General features: G+C 41.4%; 1 protein-coding gene across 1 annotated transcript in view; it reads left to right on the top strand.

The window, feature by feature from the left end:
* The window catches only part of SPON1 (spondin 1), a 315,776-nt gene extending 297,488 nt beyond the window's left edge, over window positions 1-18,288 (top strand). Inside the window, exons 8-16 of the mRNA XM_037899871.2 lie at window positions 613-814; window positions 6,196-6,336; window positions 7,569-7,644; window positions 8,099-8,281; window positions 8,754-8,924; window positions 9,034-9,201; window positions 10,629-10,793; window positions 13,652-13,915; window positions 14,817-18,288. Coding sequence (XP_037755799.1) covers window positions 613-814; window positions 6,196-6,336; window positions 7,569-7,644; window positions 8,099-8,281; window positions 8,754-8,924; window positions 9,034-9,201; window positions 10,629-10,793; window positions 13,652-13,915; window positions 14,817-14,980 — 1,534 coding nt within the window. The 3' untranslated portion in view covers window positions 14,981-18,288. The remainder of the gene's footprint in view (window positions 1-612; window positions 815-6,195; window positions 6,337-7,568; window positions 7,645-8,098; window positions 8,282-8,753; window positions 8,925-9,033; window positions 9,202-10,628; window positions 10,794-13,651; window positions 13,916-14,816) is intronic.
* Window positions 18,289-27,506: the final 9,218 nt, after the last annotated feature.

Raw genomic sequence — 27,506 nt, 5'->3', positions numbered from 1 at the left:
GCACATCATCATTGATGTATATTAGCAGAAACTTGCACAATGCCTGCCTGCATTATTCTCTTGGTCTAGCCAGTGCTGTTAATCACTCACATGAGCACGAAAATCTAACTAATGATTGTTTTTTTAAGTTGCACTTCTAGGCACTTTTTAAATTGAAGCCACAATGCATTGCTGATTAAAAATATCCTGACAGTCAAAAATGAATATTACTTCATGGTACTTCCTACTACGTCGCTTGAAGTTTTTCATTTGTTATGGTATATGAGAACATATTGACAAGGCTTTTTTGTTACATGACTATGAAGTAAGTTTGCCACAACTCTTAATTCCAAGCCATTGAGACACAATAAACCGTAAACATGCTTGAATGAAGTAAGAGCCATTTCATTATATAATACACAAAGGCTGTCTCACTGCTGAAAAGGATACAGTGTATGAGAGTTGAGTTGTGCCTTCACCCTATCACATCTCTCTGTTTATCTCTAGATTTCAGATACATGTTGTGTCTGAGCTGACTAATTTTTTCTCCATTTAAAGCACAAATCTCATTGCTGCTCAAATAGCAAACTTTACTTGAGCGGTTAACTTTATCTTCCTGTTTCTTATTTGCAGGAGAGCTGCTCCCTCTGCTGAATTTTCTGTGGACAGGACTCGTCACCTGATGTCTTTCCTTACCATGCTAGGCCCCAGTCCTGATTGGAATGTAGGCCTGTCAGCCGAAGACCTCTGTACCAAGGATTGTGGCTGGGTTCAGAAAGTCATTCAGGATCTGATACCGTGGGATGCTGGTACCGACAGTGGGGTTACCTATGAGGTAGTTGTAATACTTGTAATGGCTTTAAAACATAAACTCTACCTTAATTAACATAGCTGTTAAGAGTGAAAGCTCATAATCCACAACTACGTGAAAACCTCTTAATCTTCGGCAAATCATTCCTTTCATAGGAAAATGAAAGGCAATTGGAACAGACATTGGTAGCATAGTTATCTTTTATTGTGTCTGATTTCCCCAATCTGAGCTCTTAGATACTTCTTGTGACATTGTTGTGCACTGATGACCCCGCTCTCTGAAGAAAAATGAACTTAGGTTACTAAAAATTAAGTACAGGTAAGTACTCAGTTTCCCAACAAGTGTTAACACTAACCCATGTGCCATCAAAAATCCCAGGGTGCTAGTTTAACTCAATTATATTGGGACACAGAATAACATTGGGTGACCAAAGCAATTACCTGGCTAGAGGAAGCCCGCCAAACAATCAATGTGGCTGATTGAGATGATTGAGGCACTAAAGGAGCACTCAAGGAAGACAAGGTTGTTGTGGAGAACCTAAATGAATTATTTGCATCAATCTTCACTGCAGAGGACACGAGGGAGAGCCACACACCTGAACCAAAAGATTTTGGAATAAAATGATAAATAATAAGCAGTAATAAGTCACCAGGACCAGGTGGTATTCACCCAAAAGTTCTGAAGGAACTCAAATGTGAAACTGCAGAACTGTTAACTGTGTTATGTAACTTACTGTTTAAATCAGCCTCTGTACCAGATGACTGGAGAATAGCTAATGTAATGCCTAACTGTAAAAAAGGCTCCAGAGGTGATCCTGGCAATTACAGATTGGTAAATCTAACTTCAGTACCAGGAAAATTGGTTGAAACTATAGTAAATTACAGTATTATCAGACACACAGATGAACACGATATGTTGGGAACGATCTGGAAAAGGGGGTTAAACAGCGAGGTGGCAAAGTTCACAGACAATACAAAATTACTCAATATACTTAAGTCTAAAGCTGACTGAATAGTTACAAAGGGATCTCACAAAACTGGGTGACTGGGCAATAAAATGGCAGATGAAACTCAGCATTGATAAATGCAAAGTCATGCACATTAGAAAACAATTCCAACTATAAATACAAAATGACGGGGTCTGAATTAGCTGCTACCATTCAAACAAGAGATCTTGGAGTCATCATCGATAGGTTTCTGAAAACATTTGCTCCATGTGCAGCAGTAGTCAAGAAGCTAACACAATATTAGGAAAGGGATAGATAATAAGACAGAAAATATCACAATACCACTATATAAATCTATAGTAAGCCCATACCTGGAATACTGCTTGCAGTTCTGGTCATCCCATCTCAAAAACAAAACAAAACAAAACAAAAAACAATGAGAATTGGAAAAAGTACAAAGAAGGGCAACAAAAATGATTATGGGTATGGGACAGCTTACATATAAGGAGAGATTTAAAAGACTGGGACTGTTCAGTTTAGAAAAAAGACTGAGGGAGGATATGATAGACAACTATAAAATCATGAATGGTGTGGAGAAAGTGACTAAGGAAGGTTTAGTTACCTCTTTACATAACACAAGAACTAGGGGTCATGCAATGAAATTAATAGGCAGCAAGTATAAACAAATATAAGGAAGTACTTCTTCATATAACGCATAGCCAATCTGTGGAACTTGTTGCCAGGGTATGTTGTGAAGGCCAAAAGTATAAAATTTTTGGTTCAAAAAAGAATTATATCAGTTCCTGGGGAATAGGCTTGTCAATGGCTATTAGCCAAGATGGTCAGGGATACGACCCCATGCTGTGGGTATTCTTAAACCTTTGACTGCCAGAACCTGGGACTGGACAACAGAGGATGGATCACATGATAATTGTCCTGTTCTGTTCATTCTCTCTGAAGCATGTGGCACGGGCCACTGTTGGAAGACAGGATATTGGGCTAGATGGACCATTGGTCTGTATGGCCTAGTCTAGCCGTATGGTCTAGGATGGCCGTTCTTATTTTCTTATCTGTTACAAAATCTGTACCAGCAAGGAAATAATTACTCTATATCAAGCTATGGATATATAAGAGAACAGTCTGCAGCATCTGTGTGATCCTTGGGATGGTGTATGGAGCTAAACATATAGACTCAGCCAACAAAAGCTGAGCAAAAGCCAACCACATCTCCCAGAAAGTTTTATACTCCAGTAGCAAAGACAGGTAGCTACGAAAACAGATGATATTCTTGGAAAAGGAGGAAATGAAAAAGAAAACAACAGCATGGGGGAAGGCACATAGAATAGAGAACCATCCCAAAGGTTTGCAAAGAAATTATGACTGGGGACAAGAACTTGTGCACCTCAGTGCGTGGACGAGATAAGATTCTTGAGAAATATGTGAACAGAATTGCAGGGGACCAAAAGAATTAAAGTTTTGGCTGACTCAGATATCCTGTTGTGGAGTGATCACACTACAGCTACCTAAATGATCATGAGTAACTGCACAGAGAGAAAATGCAGTTGAGATTTTTGATTGATTCCTATATGTTTGTGCCTCCACACACCTGCCTTTCCACTTATCACCAGAATTATTTTTCAGCTGCAGCTCTTCTGTTCTTACACTGTCCCCTGCATGGTTATGTTTGCAATACAGTAAATCTGTTTTGAAAAAAACAAACAAGCAAAAATAATGTATGCATCGAGTGGAAGATTCCTGTCGTCTGTGGTAAAGCAAAGCAATCAGGACATTACGTTCACTCCTCAGTTGCTGACATGAAATGTGCCTCTCCTGCCACCTGGCTGCTAACTGTACTCATCCTCCAACAGTAAAATATGACACCATTCATGAAATCCACTAACTCCAAAACCCTGGGCTTCTGGTATGAAAAGGCATCAGGAAAAAAATAGATTAATAATTTATAAAAGCTAGTGCTATTTAATATAAAGAATTAAAGCAATTTGTAATTAGAGTAGTGCATACAGGTGAAGATCTAAAGATCTTGTTCTTTTCATCTTGCCTTTTATTAGTTATGTCTCTCACTATATGTTTGTATGGTTCCTAGCACAATGGGTCCCTAATCTCAGTTGGGACTTCTAGGCATTACCACAATACAAGTAACTAACGATGCTCATATTTATGTTGTAAATTACCCGAAAGTGATTAGGTTGATGAATGTTCCCTGAGAATTCACACAGTTAAAATAATGCCTTATTTTACTCTCCAGCTCCAAACAGAATTGTGTTTGCTAATAAAAATTATTTTGGACTTGTGACTGTCCCAAAACACATTTTTTATGTACAGTGGACATTTTTAACAAACTTTTTCTGTTTTTGTCAGAAAACAAAGTTGATGTAAAAGACAGTTGTTAATACTAAATTTTCCACCACTTCTCTAGCTATTGCTCTAGTTCTCTACCCATTTCAGTGACGCGTTTTTATGGCAAGATGCAGACATACAAAGTTTTTATTGCTGACCTCTTGACTGATCTCAGATGTAAAACAAAACAAACGTCCAAGAAGGAAAAAAAAAGTGTTCTCCATTCCATTTTAGCCATTCCGTGTTTTTCATGTCTTGAGGCAGACTGCAGGACAAATATGCAATGCAATTATGTGCAAAGCAAACCATTTGGTTTGTTTTCTGAGATCAGACACCACCACTGTTCTGAAATAGTTATGACCTGGAAGAGCATTCTGAGCATGGTCAGGTAAACTTCAAAGTGTACCAGACACTAGCTAGGGATCAACAGAAAAATTCAATGGTGGTTTGATTTTTATATTAACTGTGAGTTTGCATTCAATATATATATGAGCTCAATTAATGAGAATGTGCATGCAGAGACTCAAAATAGGTTTTAATGGGGCAGGCCTGTTTGGGCACCGAATACTTTTGCCCAGCCCCTCACACATTTATATAGCATGCTTTCCAAAAGAGAAACTTTTTGCCTAGTTTTTAGTCTCATCACTTTTTTGAGTGCGGTTTTAGGCTCACGAAGCCTCTCCCCCCTCTCCTGGTATATGACATAATAAAAACAAAGACATTTGTTAGGAAGACAAAGATAAAGTACCTAGAATGCAGAACCGGGGGTGTAAATTGTCATAGCCCTAGTGACATCAATGAAGCTATTGTTTACCCAGCTGAGGATCTGTCTCCTAATGTGCTGTTCAAAATGTAACTTAAGCTCAGAAAGCTTTTGCTCTCCTCAACTGTTGTTGGTTACAATGTATTGTAATATAAAATAGGACTTCAATGATTACAATTATGCATTTAAAATGTCAGGGGCAAGGAATTAGGATGGATTTGCTTTCAAGATCTATATTCTCACCCTACCTGGTTTCTCTCAACTGCAACCTAAATGTTTAGGGGATGGGGAAATGCTTATGTTCTAAATTTATTGGGTTCATAAGATTGTTTTCTCTTCCCCTCCCCACTATGGCTCCAAATAGTAAGAGTAGGATTTTGTTCTTAATCTGCAAGAGAAGAAATAGCATACTGAATAGCATAGTATACCATTTGTCCTGAACTTGTCTTAAGTGCAATAGCTTAAATATGTCTCTAAGATAAACAATTAAACAATGTGTTGTCTAGCTTGGGTCCTAGTGTTTGTCCAGCTTTCTACACAAAGAGAAAACAAATAATTAAATTAAAAAAAATCCTCTCCCACAATGTGCCCTTTTCCCCCCAGGGATTTCCAGTCAAATTCTGGTTCTCAGTCTGGCCACTACTATTTTAAAGAAATAATTACTAAGGGTCATTTATGGATCACAAAACTTAAAAACAAGTCGAAGCTTTGAAATATGCTGAAGAAATAATATTGAGTTGTTTGTTTCTTACCTGTAATTTTAAACATGCTGTGACAAATTCATCTCTGTTGTAAAGTCACTGACGTGAGGGAGGTTTCACTATGGATGTCTTTGGTTTCGTCTCTCTCCATCCACAGATGCATTCTCTCCTCTTTTCTCTCTCTTTCTTTGTGACACTAAAGGGAAGTTCCATATGGAAAAGTGACTACAAATAAAAACATTATGGTCTCATTTGAGATCTGCTCCCTGTATGTATTCAGAGCAATAACTGTCTGTCTTCAAGGACAAAAATAAGTGTTTACTGATTTTTCTCCTGTTACAGCAGCAGAGCCAACACAGTTCTGTAGGGTGACCTGGGTGCTACTGTACCTCACATATCATGAACAGAATTATCAGTTAAATTCTAGTTCCACAGATTTACAGAAATACTGCATACTGGACGGCCGTTGCTATGGGAGAATGCATTCCATTGAAAAGGGATATTTTCCTATTGAACATTTCAGAAGCAGCTCTAACTTCTGTGTATGAATTACATTGTGTTGAATTCTATTATTCAAAATACATGTGTTTTTATTCCTTTTTAATCTATATTTGTATCTGTTTCTTTCTGATTGCAGTCACCCAACAAGCCTACAATTCCTCAAGAGAAGATAAGACCACTAACGAGCCTTGATCACCCTCAGAGTCCCTTTTATGATCCAGAAGGAGGGTCTATAGCAGTGGTGGCCAGAGTTGTCATTGAGAGAATTGCACGAAAGGTAGCAATATAAAATTCTAAAAGGCAGCAGTAAAGACGAAATAAAATTTAAATATATTTTATGGATTTTTTTAAACGGTTGAAACCCTTTTAATCTACTGTTCCTTATTCTGATAGAAACATCCACCGCTGCATATTTTAGTACTTCTTTTTCATAGAAGCATGGAGATTAGAAATGAAAAACCTAATGTGATTAGTCACATAATCTAGTCCCCTGCCAATGCAGAATGGAACCTTACAGTATGTTCTCCAGTTCTTTGCCCGTCCAACCGTTAAATGATTCAAGTGATGGACTTTCTAATACTTCCCTTGGGAGCTTATTCCATGGTCTTGTGGATGCCTGTGTTAAGAAATGCTTCCTGACACTCAAGCTACTTTTCCTTTGGCTTAGTTTCATCCTATTTGTCTCTGTTATTTCATAGGGGATCCTCCTAAAGAAGTCACTGCTCTTTCTGCTTTTTAGACCACTTGAATATATTCTTGTCTTCATTGTAATTTAGAACCACATCAGCACCGATTCAGACCTGCAGGTCCTTAGTTATGGTTTGGGCATAGACTCTTTTTATCTTCCCTCAAAAGAATATATGCAGACCTTTAATCACTGGTGTTGCTCTTCTCCAAATTCCTCCCAATTTATTAAGCTCACTGTACACTGCATTCTATGTGTAACCCCACCACCAGTGTACTCAGAGGTGCCATTCGTATCCTTCTTTGTGATGTAAGGCCCCTGCATATGCAGTCCCAAACTACATTGTTTCTGCCACTGTATGAAACTGCAGGCATTTTAGTTTGCTCTCTACTCTCACACTTAGGTTTCTCTGTGCATTTTTTCTAGCCAGCTTTCCCATTCTCTTCGCATATCAGCGTTTCAGGTTGTTTTCCTTAGATGTATACATACGCTTTTGGAAATCCCAACCTATATAGCCAGTTGCTATTTCTTGCCTATATTTTAAATTCTCTAGAGGTGAAATTCCCCACTGTGAAACAGGCCAGCACAATGTGTATGCAGCATTTAAGCCTTACTGAAATTGAGAGAGTTATAGGATTTGTGCTAGCCCCCTGCATACAAGCGTAAATAACTCCTGTAGTTTTACAACTTTTAAGGTCCTGGAGCACAGAACCCTGCTTGTGTTACTGTGTAGCTTCTAGCAACTGGTTTTACATCCTGCCAACACCTACTGGTTTATTCCCATTACTTTCCTAATTTAAATCTTTACCACTCTTTCCTTGCAGGGAGAGCAATGCAATATCATCCCTGATAATGTAGATGACATTGTAGCAGATCTTGTTCCAGAAGAGAAAGAAGAAGGTACTTTTTAATTACGTTCTGCTATGTGGATTTTTTTGACAATGGTGGGGTTTTCAAAAGCACTTAAGTGACTTAAGAGCACAAGTCCCACTGAAAGTCACAGTGATGCAGTTTTCCATTCTTTCTGTTGCGGCTTTTTGGCCTGGCATCCTGCACAGAACCACCGTGGTGCCCACAGAAGTTTGGCAACAGTTGTCCCATCTGTTAGAAATGTACAGTACAGGTGACTCTCTGGGAGGAATTAAAACAAACTTATTAATATCCTAACACAAGGAAGAATTCCAAGCTGCATCACACAAAGGTGCCAGCTGAGTGAAATTTAAAACAGTGAAATGCTTCATTAGCCAGCAAGGAACCAATCATGTTAAACATCTCGTGAAGTCACCAACCAAGTGAAGACGCATAAATGGAGACTAACCCATTGTTGACATGTTCTGCTTTTGATTGATTTTAGATGACACCCCTGAGACTTGCATTTACTCAAACTGGTCCCCATGGTCAGCCTGCAGCTCCTCCACTTGTGATAAGGGCAAGAGGATGAGGCAGAGAATGCTTAAAGCCCAGCTGGACCTCAGTGTGCCTTGTCCAGATACCCAGGATTTTCAGCCATGTATGGGCCCAGGCTGTAGTGATGAAGGTAACAAAACAGGAAAGAGTGGAGGGGATAAAATGTAATATTTTTGCGGGGGAGGGCATTTCAACTTGGAGGTCCAATCTTCTATTGTAACTGCATGGTCCCATCTCTGGGTGTAAGTGATGATGGTTGACGAAAAGTACATGCATATGTGTTTGTGTGTTCAAAACTGGAAACACCCATGTGGAAAATTATGGAGTGCCCTTAAAAAATGCGGTCCTCTGTGTTCACTATTGCAATTCAGTAGGCTGTTTGAGTGTATGTTTGAAGGTTAAGGAGGAGTAGCAAGAAGAAAGGAGTGAAGTGAGGAATGGAGGAAATGGCAGAATAAGACAGGAGACAGAAATGAGATATAGTGGATAAACAGAAATATGGAAATCTGAAAAGAAGGGTGGGGGGGAGGGTAGATGAGATTTATCAGGCAAAGGTGTGGCAATCTCAGCGTAGGTAATTGAAATTCTCCTCTGTATTTTAGATGGTTCCACTTGCATGATGTCTGAATGGATTACATGGTCCCCCTGTACTGTTTCCTGTGGAATGGGAATGCGATCTAGAGAGAGATACGTGAAACAATTTCCTGATGACGGCTCGATGTGCAAAGTACCTACTGAAGAAACTGAGAAATGTACTGTAAATGAGGAGTGTTGTAAGTATTTCATTTAGCCTTGCAAAATCCAATCCGTAACAAAAGCACTAAACGAACCATTTCTTAGATGAGTACTATTAGTGATTTTTTCTCTTTACATTATAAATAGCTCCTAGTAGTTGCCTTGTGACGGAATGGGCAGAGTGGAATGAATGCAGTGCTAGCTGTGGAATAGGAATGAAAAAACGACATAGGATGATTAAGATGACTCCAGCTGATGGATCCATGTGCAATACAGAAACTACCGAGGTGGAGAAATGCATGATGCCAGAGTGCCGTAAGTGTCTACGAGCCACTTGTCACACACAGAAGTATGACAACTCTTATGACACATTGTTTGAGCACATCAAATAATGTGTCTAACAGGAAACATTCCCAACTTTTCCCTGCACCAGATTCCCTGCCTCAAGAGAACATGCATTGGTACCACTTCCACCCAAAGGATGACATATCAGTTCCAGAAAAATTATTCACTGCTATGGCCGTATTACTTTTTCAGAGCAATGCTTTCAGAATATCACAGTATCATTGCCAGGTGCTATACACATGTATATTAGCAAAGTACCTGTTGGCACCCATAAGTATTCCATAGTGGAATACCCACTGCCTTAAGTAATTACTGTTGCTGTAAAGCAGGGGTGGGCAAACTATGGCCCAGGGGCTGCATCTGGCCCTCCAGATGTTTTAATCCAGCCCTCGAGCTCCCACCGGACAGCGGGGTCCAGGGCTTGCCCCACTCTGGCGGTCCAGCCGGGGAGCGGGGTTGGACCCCACTCCGCGCAGCTCCCAGAAGCAGCAGGATGTCCCCCCTCCGTCTCCTACATGTAGGGGTAGCCAGAAGGCTCTGCACTCTGCCCCCACAGTTCCCATTGGCCGGGAACTGCAGCCAATGTGAGCTGCAGGGGTGGCACCTGCGGACAGGGCAGCGTGCAGAGTCGCCTGGCTGCACCTCTGCGTAGGAGCCAGAGGAGGGACATGCTGCTGCTTCCGGGAGCTGCTTGAGGTAAATGCTGCCCGGGCCTGTACCCGAACCCCCTTCCCCAGTCCTGATCCCCCTCCCACCCTCCAAACCCTTCTGTCCCAGCCTGGAGCAATCTCCTGCACCCCCAAACCCTCATCCCCAATCCCACCCCAGAGCCTGCACCCCCAGCCGGAACCCTACCCCCACCCCAACCCCCAATTTTCTGAGCATTCATGGCCCGCCATACAATTTCCATACCCAGATGTGGCCATCAGGTCAAAAAGTTTGCCCACCCCTACTATAAAGGAATAAAAAAGTCTAGAATGAAATACTGTTTCCAGCCCCTGATGAGTTCTTTGTTTTGGAATCAGACTGTTATAAATGTCACAAGATCAAGCTCTCTCACAGGAAGTTCCTAGTTTCAAATGGGCCCACAAGTACCTTTCTTGAGTATTTTGATTCTCATGCATTGAGTCTCTGCAGAAACAAAGTGGAAAAAAGTTTGCAGAGAAACATTTTTAATAGTTAACCTGAAAAAAAATTTGGTTTCATCTGAGCTTTTGTAGGAACATCAAGTTCACTTGAATAAAACAAAAAGCAAGCTAACAGCAAAATACAAGAAATAGGGGTTGCTTCCCTTCTTCAAATGCTCAGATTTAATTCTTTCAAAGCTTTGTGTTTAAATAACTTGTCAGCATAATGGGGATTCTTTATTTTTGCTAATCATTCTTTTCATGCACTAGATACCATTCCCTGTATGCTCTCCCCTTGGTCTGAATGGAGTGACTGCAGTGTCACTTGTGGGAAGGGAATGAGGACCCGGCAAAGGATGCTGAAATCTGCAGCTGAGCTTGGAGACTGTAATGAGGAGCTGGAGCAAGTGGAGAAGTGCATGCTTCCAGAGTGCCGTAAGTGTAGGAACCGCGCTGAAAGAGGAAGGCTAATTTCACATGTTCCGCAAACTAAGGCTAAATCTACACTACAAGCTGAGGGTGTGATTCCCAGCTTGTGTAAATATACTCATGCTCCCACTCATTGAGCTAGAACAGTAAAAATAGTGTGGACAGCAGCAAGCGGTGGCTAGCCGTATTGAGTACGCACCCATGCGGTTCAGGCAGGTTTGCTTTCGGCCTGGCTAGTCCATGGCTTGGCTGCCCAGGCTACCATGATGACACTACTATTTTTAGGATGTCTGCACAAGCTGGGAATCACATGCCTAGCCCCTAGTGTAGACGTAGCCTAAGCATCAACACGTGGCGCCATGGTTCGTCTGTGCTGTGGAGCCTGGACAGAGCTGGGGTGGCTGTGCTCCAGACCCACTGCCTGCTGCTTGGGACCTGAGGGTGTGCCTGCCTCCTCGGGGTGCTTGTACAGCTATACGGCTGCCCAACCCCATCTGGTCAATGGGGAGAGAGTCTGTAACTTTGACTCCTTCGGAAATGAAGTCTGGAAGATGCTGAATATGTGCAGCGTGAAGGACTTTGAGAGGTCTGCACAGCTGATTAAGAGGACCTATAAAGGGTACTATCAGCTGGGAGAGACAGCAGGCCCATCATGGTGAAGATAAACTGCCCCACAGGGTAATCCACTGTGGCAGAGGAAAAAACCCCAGGGCCTCCCCAAATGGCGGTATGAATATTTAAGGGGCTGTTCTGTGTGCTTTATAGATTTCTTGTTTCATACTCCATGAGCTACATTAGACTATCCTGGTACTCAGATACATATTGTGTGACCTGCATACAATGTGCATATTTGACAATATACTACTGAAATGAGCAATAACCCATTATTAAAATATCCAGTGTGCTTCATCTCCACAGGTAATCCAGTCCAGGCAAAGTTACCCTCACCTAATATGTGAGATAGAGAGGGCACTTAGCATGTGCAGTGTCTTTCGCTCAAAGTATACATATTTCCCACAGCGCCAGATTTATTAAAAAATGAGCACCTTGCCGTCTTTTCATGCCACATCTTAGCTCCTTACTAACTGTTCCCTTTAAGGAAATATAACTGGATTCTTTCTGCTTATTGTTGTAGTTATGAAATATAACAGCATGTCCATGGACCTCTTTCTATGAATGAAAATTCAGCCATTCACAATCTTCTCCTTAGTGGAACAAGGACAGTATGGGAAGCAGCAACCCCAGCTTCCATCTTAAACCTAGAGGGGTGGAAGGACCAGGCATTCTTGGCCTCTGCTGAGTCTACCACTAAGGGTGTCACTTCTTGCCAATTGTTGATGTGATTTTTATGATGGTGTCTCCTGAGCACTAGGAACTTGACTGACACCATGACATAAGCCATGAGAGACAATAACAAGATGTGGGTGGGGGGACTTTGGCAAAACACAGTTTAGTCCACGAATAGTTCAGATGATAGTGGATTTGGAAATTAGTTCAACCTACCCAACTCCATGCCAGGCCAGTAAAGAGTTAGTGAAACCATGATTTTTTCCAAATGAATAATTTCTTCCAGTCTCCAATAGCAAGCAAGTAAAATGTTGGGCCTTGGGTTTGGTTCAAGTTTAGCACCCAGGGGCAGTGTGGCTTAAAACTATGCTCCTGTTTCTCTGATCTGTGTGTGTGTGTAATTAGAACTGGGCTGCTCTAAATTGCCACTTAGCATAGCCCCCTAGGGGATGCTCCATTGGCCCACAATCACAAGAAAGTCATATATCCAACATCTTTTCCTCCAACCACATCTCTAGGCCAATGGGGACTACGACCAAGTGCTGCAGAGCCTCATATACCACCTGAGATTTCCTGCACATGACAGAATCCCCAGCTGCCCTCTTATTGCTGCTTTGCATTTCTTAAGAAAAGCAAGACAGAGGGGAAGCCCTTACTGATGGATGTGATAAAATATTCGTATTGTACTCTTTGCCAGCCAAGTATTATAATGCCCTGCATTTTTAGCCAGAGACAGCACTGGCTATAACCCCCGGCACAAATTCTTATGATGCAATTTTGTAACTGAATGCTTCTTAAATAATTTACAAATTATTTTTTTGGAATAAATATGATTATTTCTGCTTTTTGAGTGTTAGTCAGTCAGTGAGAGTTTGATTTTTAAAGCAATGCTGGAAAGTCCTGAATACAGACTTTTGGGGTATCAATGGCCCTGTGCCTACAGTGTGGAACTATGATTCAGGAAATCTAAGTTCAAGTCCTGTCTCTTTCACTGATTTGTTCTGGGACTGTAAAAAAACTAAAGTTAAAAAGCTCTGTGCCTCAGTTTCACCAGCTGTAAAATGGGGATAACAATACTTGCTTAAATCATGTGACTATTCTTAATATTCATTACTATTAGTAAAATGCTTTGAGATTCTTGGAGAGCAGGTCCTATATGGGTGCACCGTATTCATTATTTAACATCTTTACTCATATGATGTTTGGGGTGGTGTGTATTACTCCAGAGGAAACTATTGAAAATGGACTAATAGATGGTCAAAACCTTCTTTCCTGCCACCAGAGCAGAGCATTTAAGGAGGAACAGGACTATTCTTTTTTTTAAAGTTGGTGACCTCTCAGCACTATTCTTTCCCGGGATGGTTGAGGGAGTGGCAGCTAATGCAAAGTATTTTCTCCTGATTGCGCAGAGATTTTTAATGTGTTTTCTCTCAAAACTTACTCTGAAGACTGGGTGAATCATCATGTTCACGTATTTTGGGTATGAAAGCTCATTAGGCAAAGCCATATTTTGCTTCTACATCATCTGGTTAGGTCCCAAAGAGTTGTTACAATTGCCAGTATTTCTTTCTTTACAGCCATTGACTGTGAATTAACCGAGTGGTCCAAGTGGTCTGAATGCAATAAATCCTGTGGAAAAGGTCATATGATCAGGACAAGAATGATTAAAATGGAACCACAGTTTGGAGGAGCGCCATGCCCAGAAACTGTCCAACGTAAAAAATGCCGAATAAGAAAATGCTTGAGAGGTCCAGGTCTAGAGAAAAGGCGGTGGAAAGAAGCCCGTGAGAAAAGGAGAAGTGAACATGCCAAGGAAGATGTAGATGGTGAGCTGTATCCAGGTGTGTGTTATCCACATTCCTTAGGCTACTCATGGCAGCTTGACCTTTGTTCATAACAGGCACAAGTCTGTGAGTAGCAGCACGCCACTGCAATAGCATTACGTTCTAGAAAAAGCTTCAACCAAGTTACAGTGGGCTTGTGTTCTCGGCTTTCATCTTTCAGCACTGAAGGTCAGATCTGAACTTCAGTAGCAAGTTGCAACTAGAGAGCTTTTAACCCGTTCCCGAAAGAAAACGGGTTATGTTTGTGCATCTCTAAGAATATCTTGTTCTTTCTCAGTAAGGTCCTTCCGTACAAACAATGAGTTGTGGAACATTCAGCTATTAGACTCATCTGGCAGAGAGTTCCTTTTATTGCCAGACCACCAAAAAAGCTAACACTGACTAAAAACTCCAGCTCCAATTACGTTGAACTGTGGCAAAATTTGTCCTAAATCCAGCTATAAATGTCTTAGCTAGCATCTTTTTCTATGCTAGGCTTTAGCAAAACTCCAATACCAACATCCCTGGTCTACGGGGACGTTCTAATCCAAATCTGGATCAAATTTCTAATGCTCGGGCTGCTCTCGACTGGCGCAATATTTTCAAACATGGCTCCCTAAGATTAGCTATATCATGTGCGATGCTAACGCTTGCCGGATTATTATATGCTTGTTTGAATGATACCTTGTTCCGCACATTCTGGTAATTACAGTCTAGGTTATAACAGGTAGATGAAAACTTTTGGGGGAAGGAATTGTCTTTTGTACAGCGCCTACCACAATGGGGCCTAGACTGGACCTGACTGGAGCCTTTTAGTGCTACAATAATAAAATATTGAGAGTGTGTATGCGTACATACACCGGGGAGATAGAGATGAAAAGCTAGCTAAAATAGCATTGATAAATGTTTTTATTTTTAGGTTGTAAGATGAGACCATGGACTGCTTGGTCAGAATGTACCAAACTTTGTGGCGGTGGAATTCAGGAACGCTTCATGACAGTAAAGAAGAGGTTCAAAAGCACTCAGTTTACCAGCTGCAAAGACAAGAAGGAGATAAGAGCATGTAATGTTCACTCTTGTTAGCAAAACCCTAGGCTGCAAAGTGATGGAGTCTGAGCTAAATGGAAAGTCAACCATGGTTTGATTTTTTAAAAAAATATATACAAATGGTGTATATTAGTCTTCATTTTTGCAGTGTGGGTTGCTTCTTAGTCTTGCTGGTGCAAGAAATATATTTTATAAATATTTCCTCACAAATGTATGCTGAGAGTGGTTCCTTGATACTCCAGCTAGCCCTTAATGCATAAAACTAGTAAGTCATTGTGAGTCATTTAACTCTGAAATAAAAACATCTCTGTGGATATGCAATAGCCATATAGAAATATTCCCTGTACAGACATGGGGTGCATGCATATTAATGTAACTAAGTTAAAGTGACATGTTTCACGCGTGGAAGGAATTGTCTCATTTGATTTGATTTCAAAATATCCAAAGCAGTGCCTATGTGATTACACAACTGTGCCAAGGAATAATTTCAATAATGCTGGTTCAATAATATTAAAGGTACATATTTATCTCTTCCCACCATGAGGGTTAAACTAGTATTGAATAGTTACTATCCTATATATTTTTCTTCATGAGGATCCCCATACTTCTTTAAACAACTCAGATACAAAGGCATCAGTCTGGATAGCTCAGTAACAGTGTCTGCTCAATGAGCAGTGGTGATAAAAAAATCACACACAGGAAAAATACGGACAGTGTGAACCCTAATCTTGAACACCATGTTCAGTTCTGCCCACCACCATCTCCAAAAGGAGGTCTAGAAAGACAAGGAGGTCTAAAGAAAGACAAAGGCAATGATTATGGCATGGAAGGACTTCCATGTGAGAGACTGAAAAATTAGGAATAGTTTAGTGAAGAGGTATATAAAACAATGAATGGTGTTGCAAAGGTGCTGAGATATACCTTATGCACAGATGGGGGGAGCAGCCAACTGAAAACTAATAGAAGGATTTTTGTGTGTTACTTGATGCATAATCAGTCTGTGACATTCACAGCCATAGGATATATTCTTGCAACAAACAGTTTATGCGGATTTTTAAAATGCGTAGACATTTGTGAATTATAGGACTATGGCCTGAAGTTTCACTACCTAAGATAAAAATCATGCCTGACAGCCTAAGCCACCCACTAGCTGCCAAAGGTCAGAAAGTAACTTCTCATACCTAATGTATGTTACTGCCTTGAGATTTTTCACACCTTTCCTCTGAAGCATCCAGTACTATCCCCGGACAGAGACCAGCTGCTGGATCCCAGGCCTGCTAATGCACTGGTCAGTCTTCATTTCTTAAGGTTTCAACATTTAAAATTGGGAAATAAAGGTACATTTGTAACTTTTGTGCAAGAAAGGGATTATAAACCTATTTATCAATAATGATGCACTGAGAATAAAGACTGTTGGTTGATAACTCTTTTTAAAAACAAGTTTGAGAGAAATGAAGGGAAAAAATGAAACTTTATATTTCCTTTTAAACCAGCTGTAGATAATTTATTCAGATCATTTATACTTGGTCACAAGCCCCAAAATCGAGCACCTGGTTTTGAATTTCATAATTCATGTGGACTGTTGCCACTTTTGTGTCATTCTCTCTCCAACAACAGCAGGAAGCCTTCCCTGCCCCTCAGAGTGTCTGGCTGAGGCTCTGCTCCCTTCATCCTCTTTCTGTAAAACTCCTGCTGGGCCTTCCCTAATACCTTAGTACATTTTGCTGCATCTCTTGACCCCAGAATGAAGTTAAGACCAATGCAGCAGTGGGTGCAAACCTTGCGGAGCCAAACCAGAAAAAGGTTTTTCACTAACCTCTGAAAACCAAACACTTTGCATTTTACAGAGCTCAGGTCATTTTATCATGATCACTAAGTTTGCACAAATAAATGTATGGTCCCTACCTGCCTGGCCTATTCTATCCAAAGCAGCCATCTGAGCTAAAAGACCCCATGGAATATCATAAATACTGCAGGAGTGATCAGACAGCCTCTTCAGGAGAAAGGGTGGGTACCAGACTAAACCCTGAGGTTCCCAGGAGCTGTCCCTGGGTAGAAACACAGATGCAAATGAGAACCATGCCACATGTTCTTTACAAGCCCTTGCTCTTGGTAACAGCTTCTACACCAACAGGTGCCAAGCAGTCGATGGTAGTCATTAGAAGCTCAGATCTGTGCCTCTTTAACCTGACAAGCCCACAGTGGTCCTGTCGGCTGTGAGAGTTCTTTGTTTTCTCCTGGATTGGGTGCTGCTACTTCGCAAGCCCTTCTGGCTTGTTCATGCTTCTGCAAAACCTACGTAAAAGGCCACTCCAGTTTCTGTAACAAAATGTCATCAATTGTCGATGCTCTGTTCCCAGTCACTAGCATTCTTCCTGTATGTTCCATGTCATCAGATGGTTTTAAATGTTAGGTTTATTCCCTTTGGCGATGTTCTGATAATAGTTGAATCCAAATATATACTCGAGTATGTATGAAATGTGATATTATTTGAACATGCCTATAAGGAAAAACTTCTGGCAATCCTTACACTGTGTTTCTAGTTCAATTTCAATAACCAACTTCCTTTATTTTCCCTTACCCAGGACAGCTCACTGTTATTTCCAGTCATTCCTCTTTGGCTCACCAAGGCTATGGATGTTTGAGTTTTCACATTCTTAATACTAGCAATCACAAAATAGCTTGCAGTTAGAGATGTGGTGGTTTCTGTCTAGATCCAGCTTACCGTATTATTTTTCTGTTGATCCATTTTTCCCAGTTCACTTTGCTGACTTTCTTCTACCTTGATACAAAAAAATATTTAAGCTTGTTACTTTTTGTAAAAAAAAAAATAAATAAAAAATCTATATATATACACAAACAAAAAAATAGGTTGATTTTCTAAGGAAAACAAAAAGTTCTGATATATAGTACGTAGAATGATTGCATTGTTAATGTAAACTTTCCAGTAGCATAATATTCACTGCATATCAAATCAATAAAACATTTAAATGGTTCTTGCTTGTAACTCATGAATTATACAGTTTTCAACTGAAAGCACAGGTCTCACGCCAGAGTTTTGTACACCCCACATATCAGATTGTGTATGTTATATTTTCTAACATGAGCTATAGTAGCTTTACATGTAATGGAAGAAAAGTTAGGGGCTTAAATGTACAATAGGTTTTAACACACAATTTTTTTAAAAAAAATTTGTTCATTTGTTTTTAGTTTTTGTTTCCTGTGGAATTTCTGAGAAAGCAGTCATGAATCTATTTCTTACCAAAGTCTTGTGTAGATGTTTTGTAGTTGTCTGGCTAACACATTATTATTTTGGAATAAAGACATCTTTATTATGAAAATTCCATTGCTTGTATGAGCTTCTATTGGACTGATCAGTTTTTTACATGTACATTGCCATATGTCATACACCATTGGCTTTCAGATTACTGGACCCCTTTCAGGAGTCTGATTTGTCTTGTGTACCCCAAAGTTTCACCTCACCTGAAAACCTGCTTGCTTACAAAATCAGACAAATATATAAACATGTCACAGCACATTACTGAAAAATTGCTTACCTTCCTCATGTTTATCATATAAATATAAAATAAAATGATTGGAACATAAATATTGTACTTACATTTCAGTGTATAATATATAAAGCAGTATAAACAAGTCATCTGTATGAAATGTTAGTTTATGCTGACCTTGCTTGTGCTTTTTAATGTAGCCTGTTGTAAAACTCAGCAAATGAGTTGACATATTCCCTGGAAGACCACTGTGTACCTCCCCACCCCCATTGAGAACCAATGTCATAGACTAATCAACAAAAGATGCCACATCTGGCCCTCGTTAGTCACACAAGTAGGCTTGTTGAAATGAGGGGAGCTACTAGCAGGACTCAGGTGAGTGGGATTTGGCTAACGATAGTCACCACATTCCACTCAATTAAGGTTTTCATTCAGTCGCTGTTTAGATAGCAAAGGCTAGCTTTGTACCACGATGAACTTACTCTACTTTACTTGCTGAGTTACCTAGTTTTACATACAGGTTAACTGTTTAAAGGAGATTATTATGAAGCAAGCAAGAATACTTGAAAGACAGTTTTCAAGAAGTTGGCAATATTTTTAACGTCAATGCTGTCGTTTTAAAGGCCCTTTTAGGCATGGCATGAGCTTGAGTGCTTTTTAAGTAACTACTTAGGGTGACCAGATGTCCCAATTTTATGGGAACAGTCCCGATTTTGGGGTCTTTTTCTTATATAGGCTCCTATTACCCCATTCCCATCCCAATTTTTCACATTTGCTGTCTGGTCACCCTAGTAACTACTGGAGTATACAGTATTAGCTCAGGGGGACAACATATCCTGACACACCAACACAGCCCACTTGAGGTAGACAGATGTAGGAGCATGACAAAGCAGACTCTGTTCACCAGACTAATGCAAATTGTTCATTTATGGGGGGGGAAAGGAAGGTATAAAACCATAGGTACTGCAGTGTACAGCTCGAATGTGGAAAGAATAATGGGGATGGGGAATGGCAACAAACATGACCATTTGACATAACACACAGCTCCATGTCACTGGGCTTGGGCACACATAACTGAATGCAGACTCTGGCTCAATTTTAACATTAGTGCTGAAAGACGCAGCCTAAAGATATAATAGTTTGTAAGTGCATCCTAATTTAACACTCCGCTTGCATTCGCTCATTCTGAGCAGAGGCAGGAGCTGCTGCCACTGCCTAACCGATCCCTAAAGGAGGTCGGGTGTCTCTGCTAGTGCTGACCCTTTGGAAAGACACCATGAGGGGGGTTTTGAATGCTCCCCTCCCCCCAAATGCTGCTCTGCCCCCATAACAGCCCTGTAAGTAAGCAGGGCTCACACAGCCTGATGTGATTCACTTTGAAGGCTGAGTAACATCTCGAGGACCAAGGGAGGGGAGGAAATCAGTTTGGCCCCTGGAGCAGTCCACTATTGCATAAAGGAGCCTTAAAGGTACATTTGGCTCTGCTTCAGCGTGCGCAGCCCAGAAGCTGACCCCTTGGACTGCAGCTCAGACATGTTCCTACACTGCTGTTCTCAGGGGTTTTCCTTCCTGAAGTGACAGACTGAGGTGGAGGACCAGTGTCATGGCTACCTTTGATGTGGCCAGGCACTGGAGAAGGAGAGTAGATCAGACAATGCCATCCACGTCCACCTCCGGCCCATCTGGTTAATGTTTTAAATAATCCAACCATAAAAAGGCTATGGGCTAATCCTGCCCCCTGCCCCGCATATGCGCATGAATAGGCACCTTGACAGAGCGCTGGCGGCGCGGCGAGGCTGCGGGGGGGGTGGGCAGGGGGAAGGGCCCAGAGGTTAGCCTACCCGGCTGGGAGCTCAAGGGCTGGGCAGGACGGTCCCATGGGCCGTAGTTTGCCCACCTCTGGCTTAGGGCATAAGTGTAATGATCCCTGGCTCCCTCCGGCCTAGCTTCCCTACTGGCTCCTTGAGTGGACTGGCTATGAAACCAGTAAAGTTAATCTCTGTTCTTGGTTAACGCACCCTGGTGCCTGTCATTACAGCAGTGTTGCGTTGCCATTTCAGGAGGAACCATTACCGTCACACACAGTGCTGTAACATTCAAGAATTGTTAGCTTCATGCTGAGTCCATTCCCTTGCTCTTTGATGAATACCAGGATACCACAGTCTGTCACATTTCAACTCTAACTGCAAAACAGAAAAAAAAAAAAAAAACCCACCTCACTTTTTTATAGTTTTCAACTTAAGAATCAGCATCTTAACTACCAGGAACAGATTTTACCAGCAAAATCAAATGTGCTTAAGAACTTTATGGTACAATATTTCAGTCACTTATCATTCTTTGCTTTGCATGCAAATTCATTTAAAGGCCTTTATTACTATGTTTTTAACATCAAAACTCAGTAACTTTATGCAGCATGTCGTGGTGGTGTGCAAAACAATGCAATTACAGTCCACCTGAATGATATTCCGCTTCCTTTCCTCCAGTTTCCAAAAGCCAGAGAAGTTTGTACCCTAATTGATGGGCACATTAACTGCTTGGCAGGCAATGACATTTCTCATCCTCAGCCCTAGATGGTTCAGTGCATCTAAAATGCTAGCACTATGGGCTTTGCAGTCTCCTCAGGTGCGTCATAAAAGTCCAGAAGAATATTGTTTACTCCACCATCAGCATCAAACTAGCAAACATCAAGAGGGAAAGAGCCTTCTGTTACGCTTATTTAAAGCAGCTGCACAAGTAGACAAATGGATATGCTCTTGGCTTTCAATTTGATTCCTGCAGTTTCAGTAGCAAATGCCACAAGATCATGTTGAAAGACGACTGTAAAAATTCATTTACCAAGTTTCAACCAAGGACTCTGGTTGCCAGATACCAATATTTTTCATTTTTATGCTCCCCATGGAAGCACGTCTCACTCCTCCAACACAAACAGAGGCACCAGAGAGAGAGAGCGGCATCTGTAGCCATGCTAATGTTGACTCACATGGAACCTACTGTAGTTACACACGTGCATTTGGCAAAATTGCCCATTGTCTTTGCAAGGCAAAGAAGTTTGCTCCTTCCTTACGATAGCCACTGTTCGGCTGGCAGTTCAACTTCAGCTGGTATGTGGACACTGGTTTTTGTAGGTTAGATGAACAGATTAAAAGATTCAAACTATACCAACGCTGCTGGTTGTCCCTGGCCCACCTCTCTGAACCTCTCTCTGATCCACCCCAAACTGATTGCTGACAGCAGTACTCTGTCCTGCTCAAAGCTCCTCTCTCATGGATTCTAGCGTTCACCTCTCAGCCCATTCCCACCACTCATTCACACTCAGTGGTATGCTCAGGAAAAAATTTTTGCTGCTTTTGGAGGGGCACTTTCTTTGGAGCGGCTCTTCCTGCAGCCCTGGAGAAGCTGGCTCTCACCCCCTCCCACAGCAGCCCCACGGGTGGCTGAGCTGGCCTCACTCCGCCACGGCCCCAGTGCCAGTGGAGCTGGCTCTCCCTTCCACCTTCCACAGCCCTGGGACCGGAGGAGTTTTCTGTGCCCCCACTGACTGGAGGGAGGGGACTATGCCCCTGTTTGTCCCCTTGTGCAGTCCCCTGTTCACACTGTTGCGTGGATCTTGTGCCTTGAATAGAGCTCCAAGGAGTCAAATCTCCAGTTTTCACACTGCAGCTTTGCCAGTATATCGCTTTAGAGCAGCACACTATGTAGCGTGCATTGATCTTATAAAATGTTATATTTTAAATATAACACCTGGGCCCATGAGAAAGAGTTATCTATTCTAACACTGGTTTCAGAGTAGCAGCCGTGTTAGTCTGTATCCGCAAAAAGAACAGGAGGCCTTGTGGCACCTTAGAGACTAACACATTGATTTCAGCATAAGCTTTTCGTGAGTTACAGCTCGCTAACACTGTTGTACCAAAGCGAAACGAGCACAGTCTATTTTTTCCACTTGATTTACTCTGTGCCTTTGACAGCATTTCATAGATACTTGCATCCTCTGTTTCACCTCTACAGTCAGTTTGATCTGTTTAAGAATCTTTCACACTGCAATGGGGAGAAACAAATATGTTTTTAAAAACAAATAAAGTGTTGTTGGAAAACACCCAACCACCCTACCCTGCCAAAAAAACTGGCAGTGGGCCTTTGAGGCAGCTACAAGACCTGAAAGTACTTCAGAGTATTTCTTTAAACTTAATTTAAACTTAATATCAGCATGTATTTGTACTGAGAACATAATCCAATTTGTATTCTTGGTCTGGTGCAGGTGACCATTCTAATCATAAGAGTCTAGATTATAGTCTAAAAATGTGAAGCATCATGTAAAGGAAATCAGCTCTAGGAACCGGCTCTAGGAACCAGCAAAGCAAGCCCATGCTTGGGGATGGCACAATTCCAGGGGCCACATTCCAGCCATCCTTTTTTCTTTTCCTTGGGCAGTTGCGCTCTCGGAGCTTGGAGCAGCAAAAAACCTAGAGCCGGCCCTGAAGGAAATATCCAAGATATGCAAGGTTTTAAGACGGGCAGGAAGCTGTTTTTCTGTAAATTAAACAGCAAAATCTAGATAGAACAAAATCTAGCATATGGCACATAATTAATGACGGTATGGGACCACTTATCTCCAAATATGAACAAGTAATGTTAACTGATATTTATTGGACAATAAAAACTTTATGCTTTAGGAGCCAAGAACGTGTTTGGGGAACCAAATGTTTTGCATACTGCTGTAAATCTGGTTAATTGTATTTTATCCTCTGAGCATGGCAGACTCTAATCTTCATCTGCACTGCAAATTTTAGCCCTTAAGAATTAAGCAGAGATTGTCTGTAGATGGGTTTGTCCCCAAAGAGGCAACAAGGAAGCTACAATGATATTAAAAGCCAGTGCATCAAAATATAAGTTGGTCCAATAAAGGAATCACAATCATGAGGTTAATCCACTAGATGGCACTGAAAGCAAGTGTATGAGGCTGTTTGTGTAAAAACTACAGACAATGGCCTGAATTCAATGCAGCCTTATAGTGTGCGATCTCATTGAAATCACTAGGTTTGCATGGGGTATAGAGCAGCCCTGAATTTTGCACTCACTGTATATGTAAGTAAGTATATGTAAGCATGCAGACTGACACTGAAATCATGGTAACAGGCACACTGCCAGGTGCTTCACATGTGCCTGGTAGCTCGCAGGAACCAAACTCACTGGTCCCAATCTCCAGTAGTTAGTTATGCAACTGGAACTGTAGGCTGCCTTGCAGCAGAAGCTGTGGCAACAGACTCTTGCTTGCCTCACACACTGCTTTATTGGGTAAGAGAGCCACGCAGTTTGCACACATACCGGCCTATCCTTCCCCACCAAGACTCCCCACTTCCCCCTAGAGCAGTGGGTACATCTCAAGGATGATTTTAACCAGTTGATTCTGGGAAACTTTCACGGGAGAGTGCATCAGCCACTTTGTTAGAAGCTCCTGAGATGTGTTGGATGTCGAAATCAAAATCTTGGAGAGCTAAACTTCACCAAAGAAGTTTTTTGTTAGTTTCTTTGACGGTGTGAAGCCACTTCAGTGCAGCATGGTCGGTTTGCAGGTGGAAACGCCGTCCCCAAACATATGGGCGTAGCTTTTCCAGAGCGTAGACAATGGCGTAACATTCTTTTTCAGTGACTGACCAGTGGCTTTCCCTCTCAGACAATTTTTTGCTGAGAAACACTACAGGGTGGAATTCTTGATCAGGTCCTTTCTGTATTAAAACTGCTCCCACACCACGCTCGGACGCATCTGTGGTTACTAGGAACGGTTTGTCAAAGTCTGGGGCCCTTAGTACAGGGTCAGACACTCAACCAGAGGTATTCCAGGGAGTACATCAACTCATCCAGATATTTGCTTAGTTTTAAAACAGGCTACCTAAGAAGCATGAGCAAAGTCAGTCCAAACTAAAATTTCATACAGACAATGACTTGTTTATACTGCTCTGTATTCTATACACTGAAATGTCAGTACAGTATTTATATTCCAATTGATTTATTTTATATTATATGGTAAAAACGAAACAGTAAGTAATTTTCCAGGAATAATGTGCTGTGACACTTCTGTATTTTTATATCTGATTTGGCAAGTAGTTTTTAAGTGAGGTGAAACTTGAGGGGTTTCACGAGAAATCAGCCCCCTGAAAGGAGTACAGTAGCGCTTGTGCTCCCGTGTTCCCATGGCACGTCAATTTGAGCCATCCGTGCTACAGATATGGAACAAGAGGGGCCAGAGTTTGTGTTGTTCTTCCTGAGTCCCATATTAAACTCCACAGAAAATATTCAGACAGTGAGGGAAATAGTATAACTATTACAAGTACTTCAGCTGCTTTGGGCCAGTTGTGGACGGGTACTTAGGCACTTAGCTGCAGAGTGGGATTTTCAAAGCCCTACTATCTGCATCAGCAGGTGTCTAAATACCTTTACCAATCTGGCCCTTTGTGTCCAACAAATTAAAACATCCAAGTTTGCTCTTGCGTAGAAGTTTCAGCAAAGCACCTAGTGCTATAAAAATACACATTAATAATAAGCACAACATCCCTAAGAAACCCGAGTAATGTATGTGCTGTAGATACGAAGTCTTAAACAATTCCTATTATATGACTGGATAATCACTATAGGATTAGTTTGTATCATTAGTATAGTATGGTGTATCATTTGTAAGGTTGTTTGCATACTCTATTTCCATACTTTCACATGCCTGGGTTTATTTTAAATTTAATCTTAACTTGGAATCTCCTGGGTCGCTAATGGTGGGTTGTTGTTTTTTTTCCACTTTTTTTGAGGGGGCGGGGCACATTAAGTACTAGTTCTTGGAAGCTCTTTCCCTTGAAGTTTAAGATACCTGCTCACAACATTACCTCCAGCTTAACAAAGTTGTTCCTTTTTGGGGGGCTGGGTATATAACAAACCCATCCAAATTACAAGAGGGAACTTTTGTAGAGTGAGAGATAATACAATACTGGTTGTAGTACAAATGGGGAAAAATCCTCCCGCCATGAGTAAACCTTAGTTCCTATTCTAACCTATGCAGGAGCTCAGGGACTGAATCCTTCACCAAGCTGGAGGGAGATCATAGGACTCCAGGGAATCTGGGACCATGGCAGCTACTATAGCCCGTGGATAAATGTAGCAGCCCCAGGTTTCTAGTGCACCTGAGTTGGGCTGGGGGCCAGCTATACCTATGCCACTCTCCTAGCCCACCCACACTTTTATCCTTTGTACTCCTATACAGAACTATCCAGAGCTTGGCTTACAGGGACGCAGAATCCCCTGAAAGATCCAGGCTCCCTGCCCCAACACAAAATCACATAGACAAAAACTTGAAATGCAGCCGTCATTCCTTTTGAAGCTTGGTGCACTTACAGAGTAAACTCAACTCTTGAATGCCTTGTGTCTGATATCAATGTGATGCATTTCAGGAATGTAACATTTTTAAAGCAAAATAAGAAGAGTCCAATTTTACACCATCTTTTCTGCTGGTTTGGGCAATAGTGATGAGAGCAATTATTACATTTATTTTTGAAATTTTGTTTTAAAAACAGGTGGGCTCTGTACTAGTTCCTTTCTGCTCTGCAGCATTCCCACAGCAGAAATATACATTGTCTAGATACTGTACAAGTTCATTGCAATAAAAGGATATTGCCGGATTTTATAGTAGTGGTGATACAATTTGCTTCTTTTCACCAATTCCTGACTCTTGCTTAGAGTTTTCTTTTATGGCTGGGATGTGGCTGATCATCTCTAGGATAATTTTAAGGAATTTATCTTCCTTAAATTTTTGTGAAATATAAATTGTGACATAGGATTTGTTGTACATCATTAAGAGGCAAACAAAAATGCTCAACAGACAAACTAACACAAACATGCCTCATCTATCCAGTGGGTGAATCAAAGAATTAATATCAGTGGTTCATGCCTAATATACAATATTTTAGTTATCAGAGTCAAAATTCCTGAATCCAAACAGATTAGCTGTTCTCCATTTGACAGCCAATGTCCAGCTTCAGACTAATAAGAGCCACATCAGCAACAGCATATCTTGTTCTCTTATCACAATCTATTCTCTGTTATCATCACAAACAGAATCAGGCGTGCGCATCAAATGGCAAGCTCAAGCGATGCTCTCCAGCTGGCACCAGGCAGTGTTCTACATTTCTGACACGTGTTGTTGACAAATCGCAACTTATGTTCCCTCTTAAGATAATTTAAATGACCCCTAGATGTGGCTGCCATAAGATGCAGAAATCACTAAAAAGCAGTCCAGGATGCAAATTATTTGTACAGAGTCCCACCTGTTAGGACACTGAGAAGGCATCTCTCTCTGGCAACTTGTGATTCATGATCTTTGTGTGCTTAATAGCGCAGTCTGAACAGATTGCTTCCTAATGTGTTTTCTGTTATTAGTTATGAAGTCCTCCTCCCTTAACAATATCAGCCTGCTCTCACTGTGTGAGACATGGAGAAATGCATGCCAGAATAATGAGAAGCATGCAGCATGGATTGGAAGTACCATAGTGCATTTCAGCTTGCCCACAAACACAGCATTAATAGCACTACTAGGAAATTAGACAGAAAAGACTCCATGCTGTTTAAGCAGAATCAGCCAGATGGACAGCCGTACAGGAGGCCAGAATTGAGGGACAGACACATGATGGCATCAAGGAGTCTTTTCTTTTAGTTCCAGACCCTGCCACAGTAACCCATGCTTTATGACGTCTAGAACAAAGTATTGCAATATGCTTTATGTGACTCTTCTGCCAGGTATTGATGGCAGCAACAAGGGTTCAAAATGGGGCCTTCTTGAATAATAAACTTTAAAAAAAAAAAAGCTTGGGCCCCCATCCAGAGTCTTAATTTCAGCTCTTGAAAAAATAACTAACTTTCCCAGGTCACCTTTAGCAGGTAGTTCATCCCTGACCACCACAGCTCCTTCCCCTTAAAACTCCCACTCTCTAGTTTGAATCCAGTTATAAACAGTGGCCAGGGCCTCCAGGGGTAGCAGCACTCCACTGTTTGACTGGCTGAACCCTGAGCATATGGGC

The sequence above is a fragment of the Chelonia mydas genome, chromosome 6 (assembly GCF_015237465.2).
Source record: "Chelonia mydas isolate rCheMyd1 chromosome 6, rCheMyd1.pri.v2, whole genome shotgun sequence".
Taxonomy (NCBI): domain Eukaryota; kingdom Metazoa; phylum Chordata; order Testudines; family Cheloniidae; genus Chelonia; species Chelonia mydas.
Note: the sequence above shows the minus strand (reverse complement) of the source record. Positions and strands in the feature narration are given on the sequence as shown.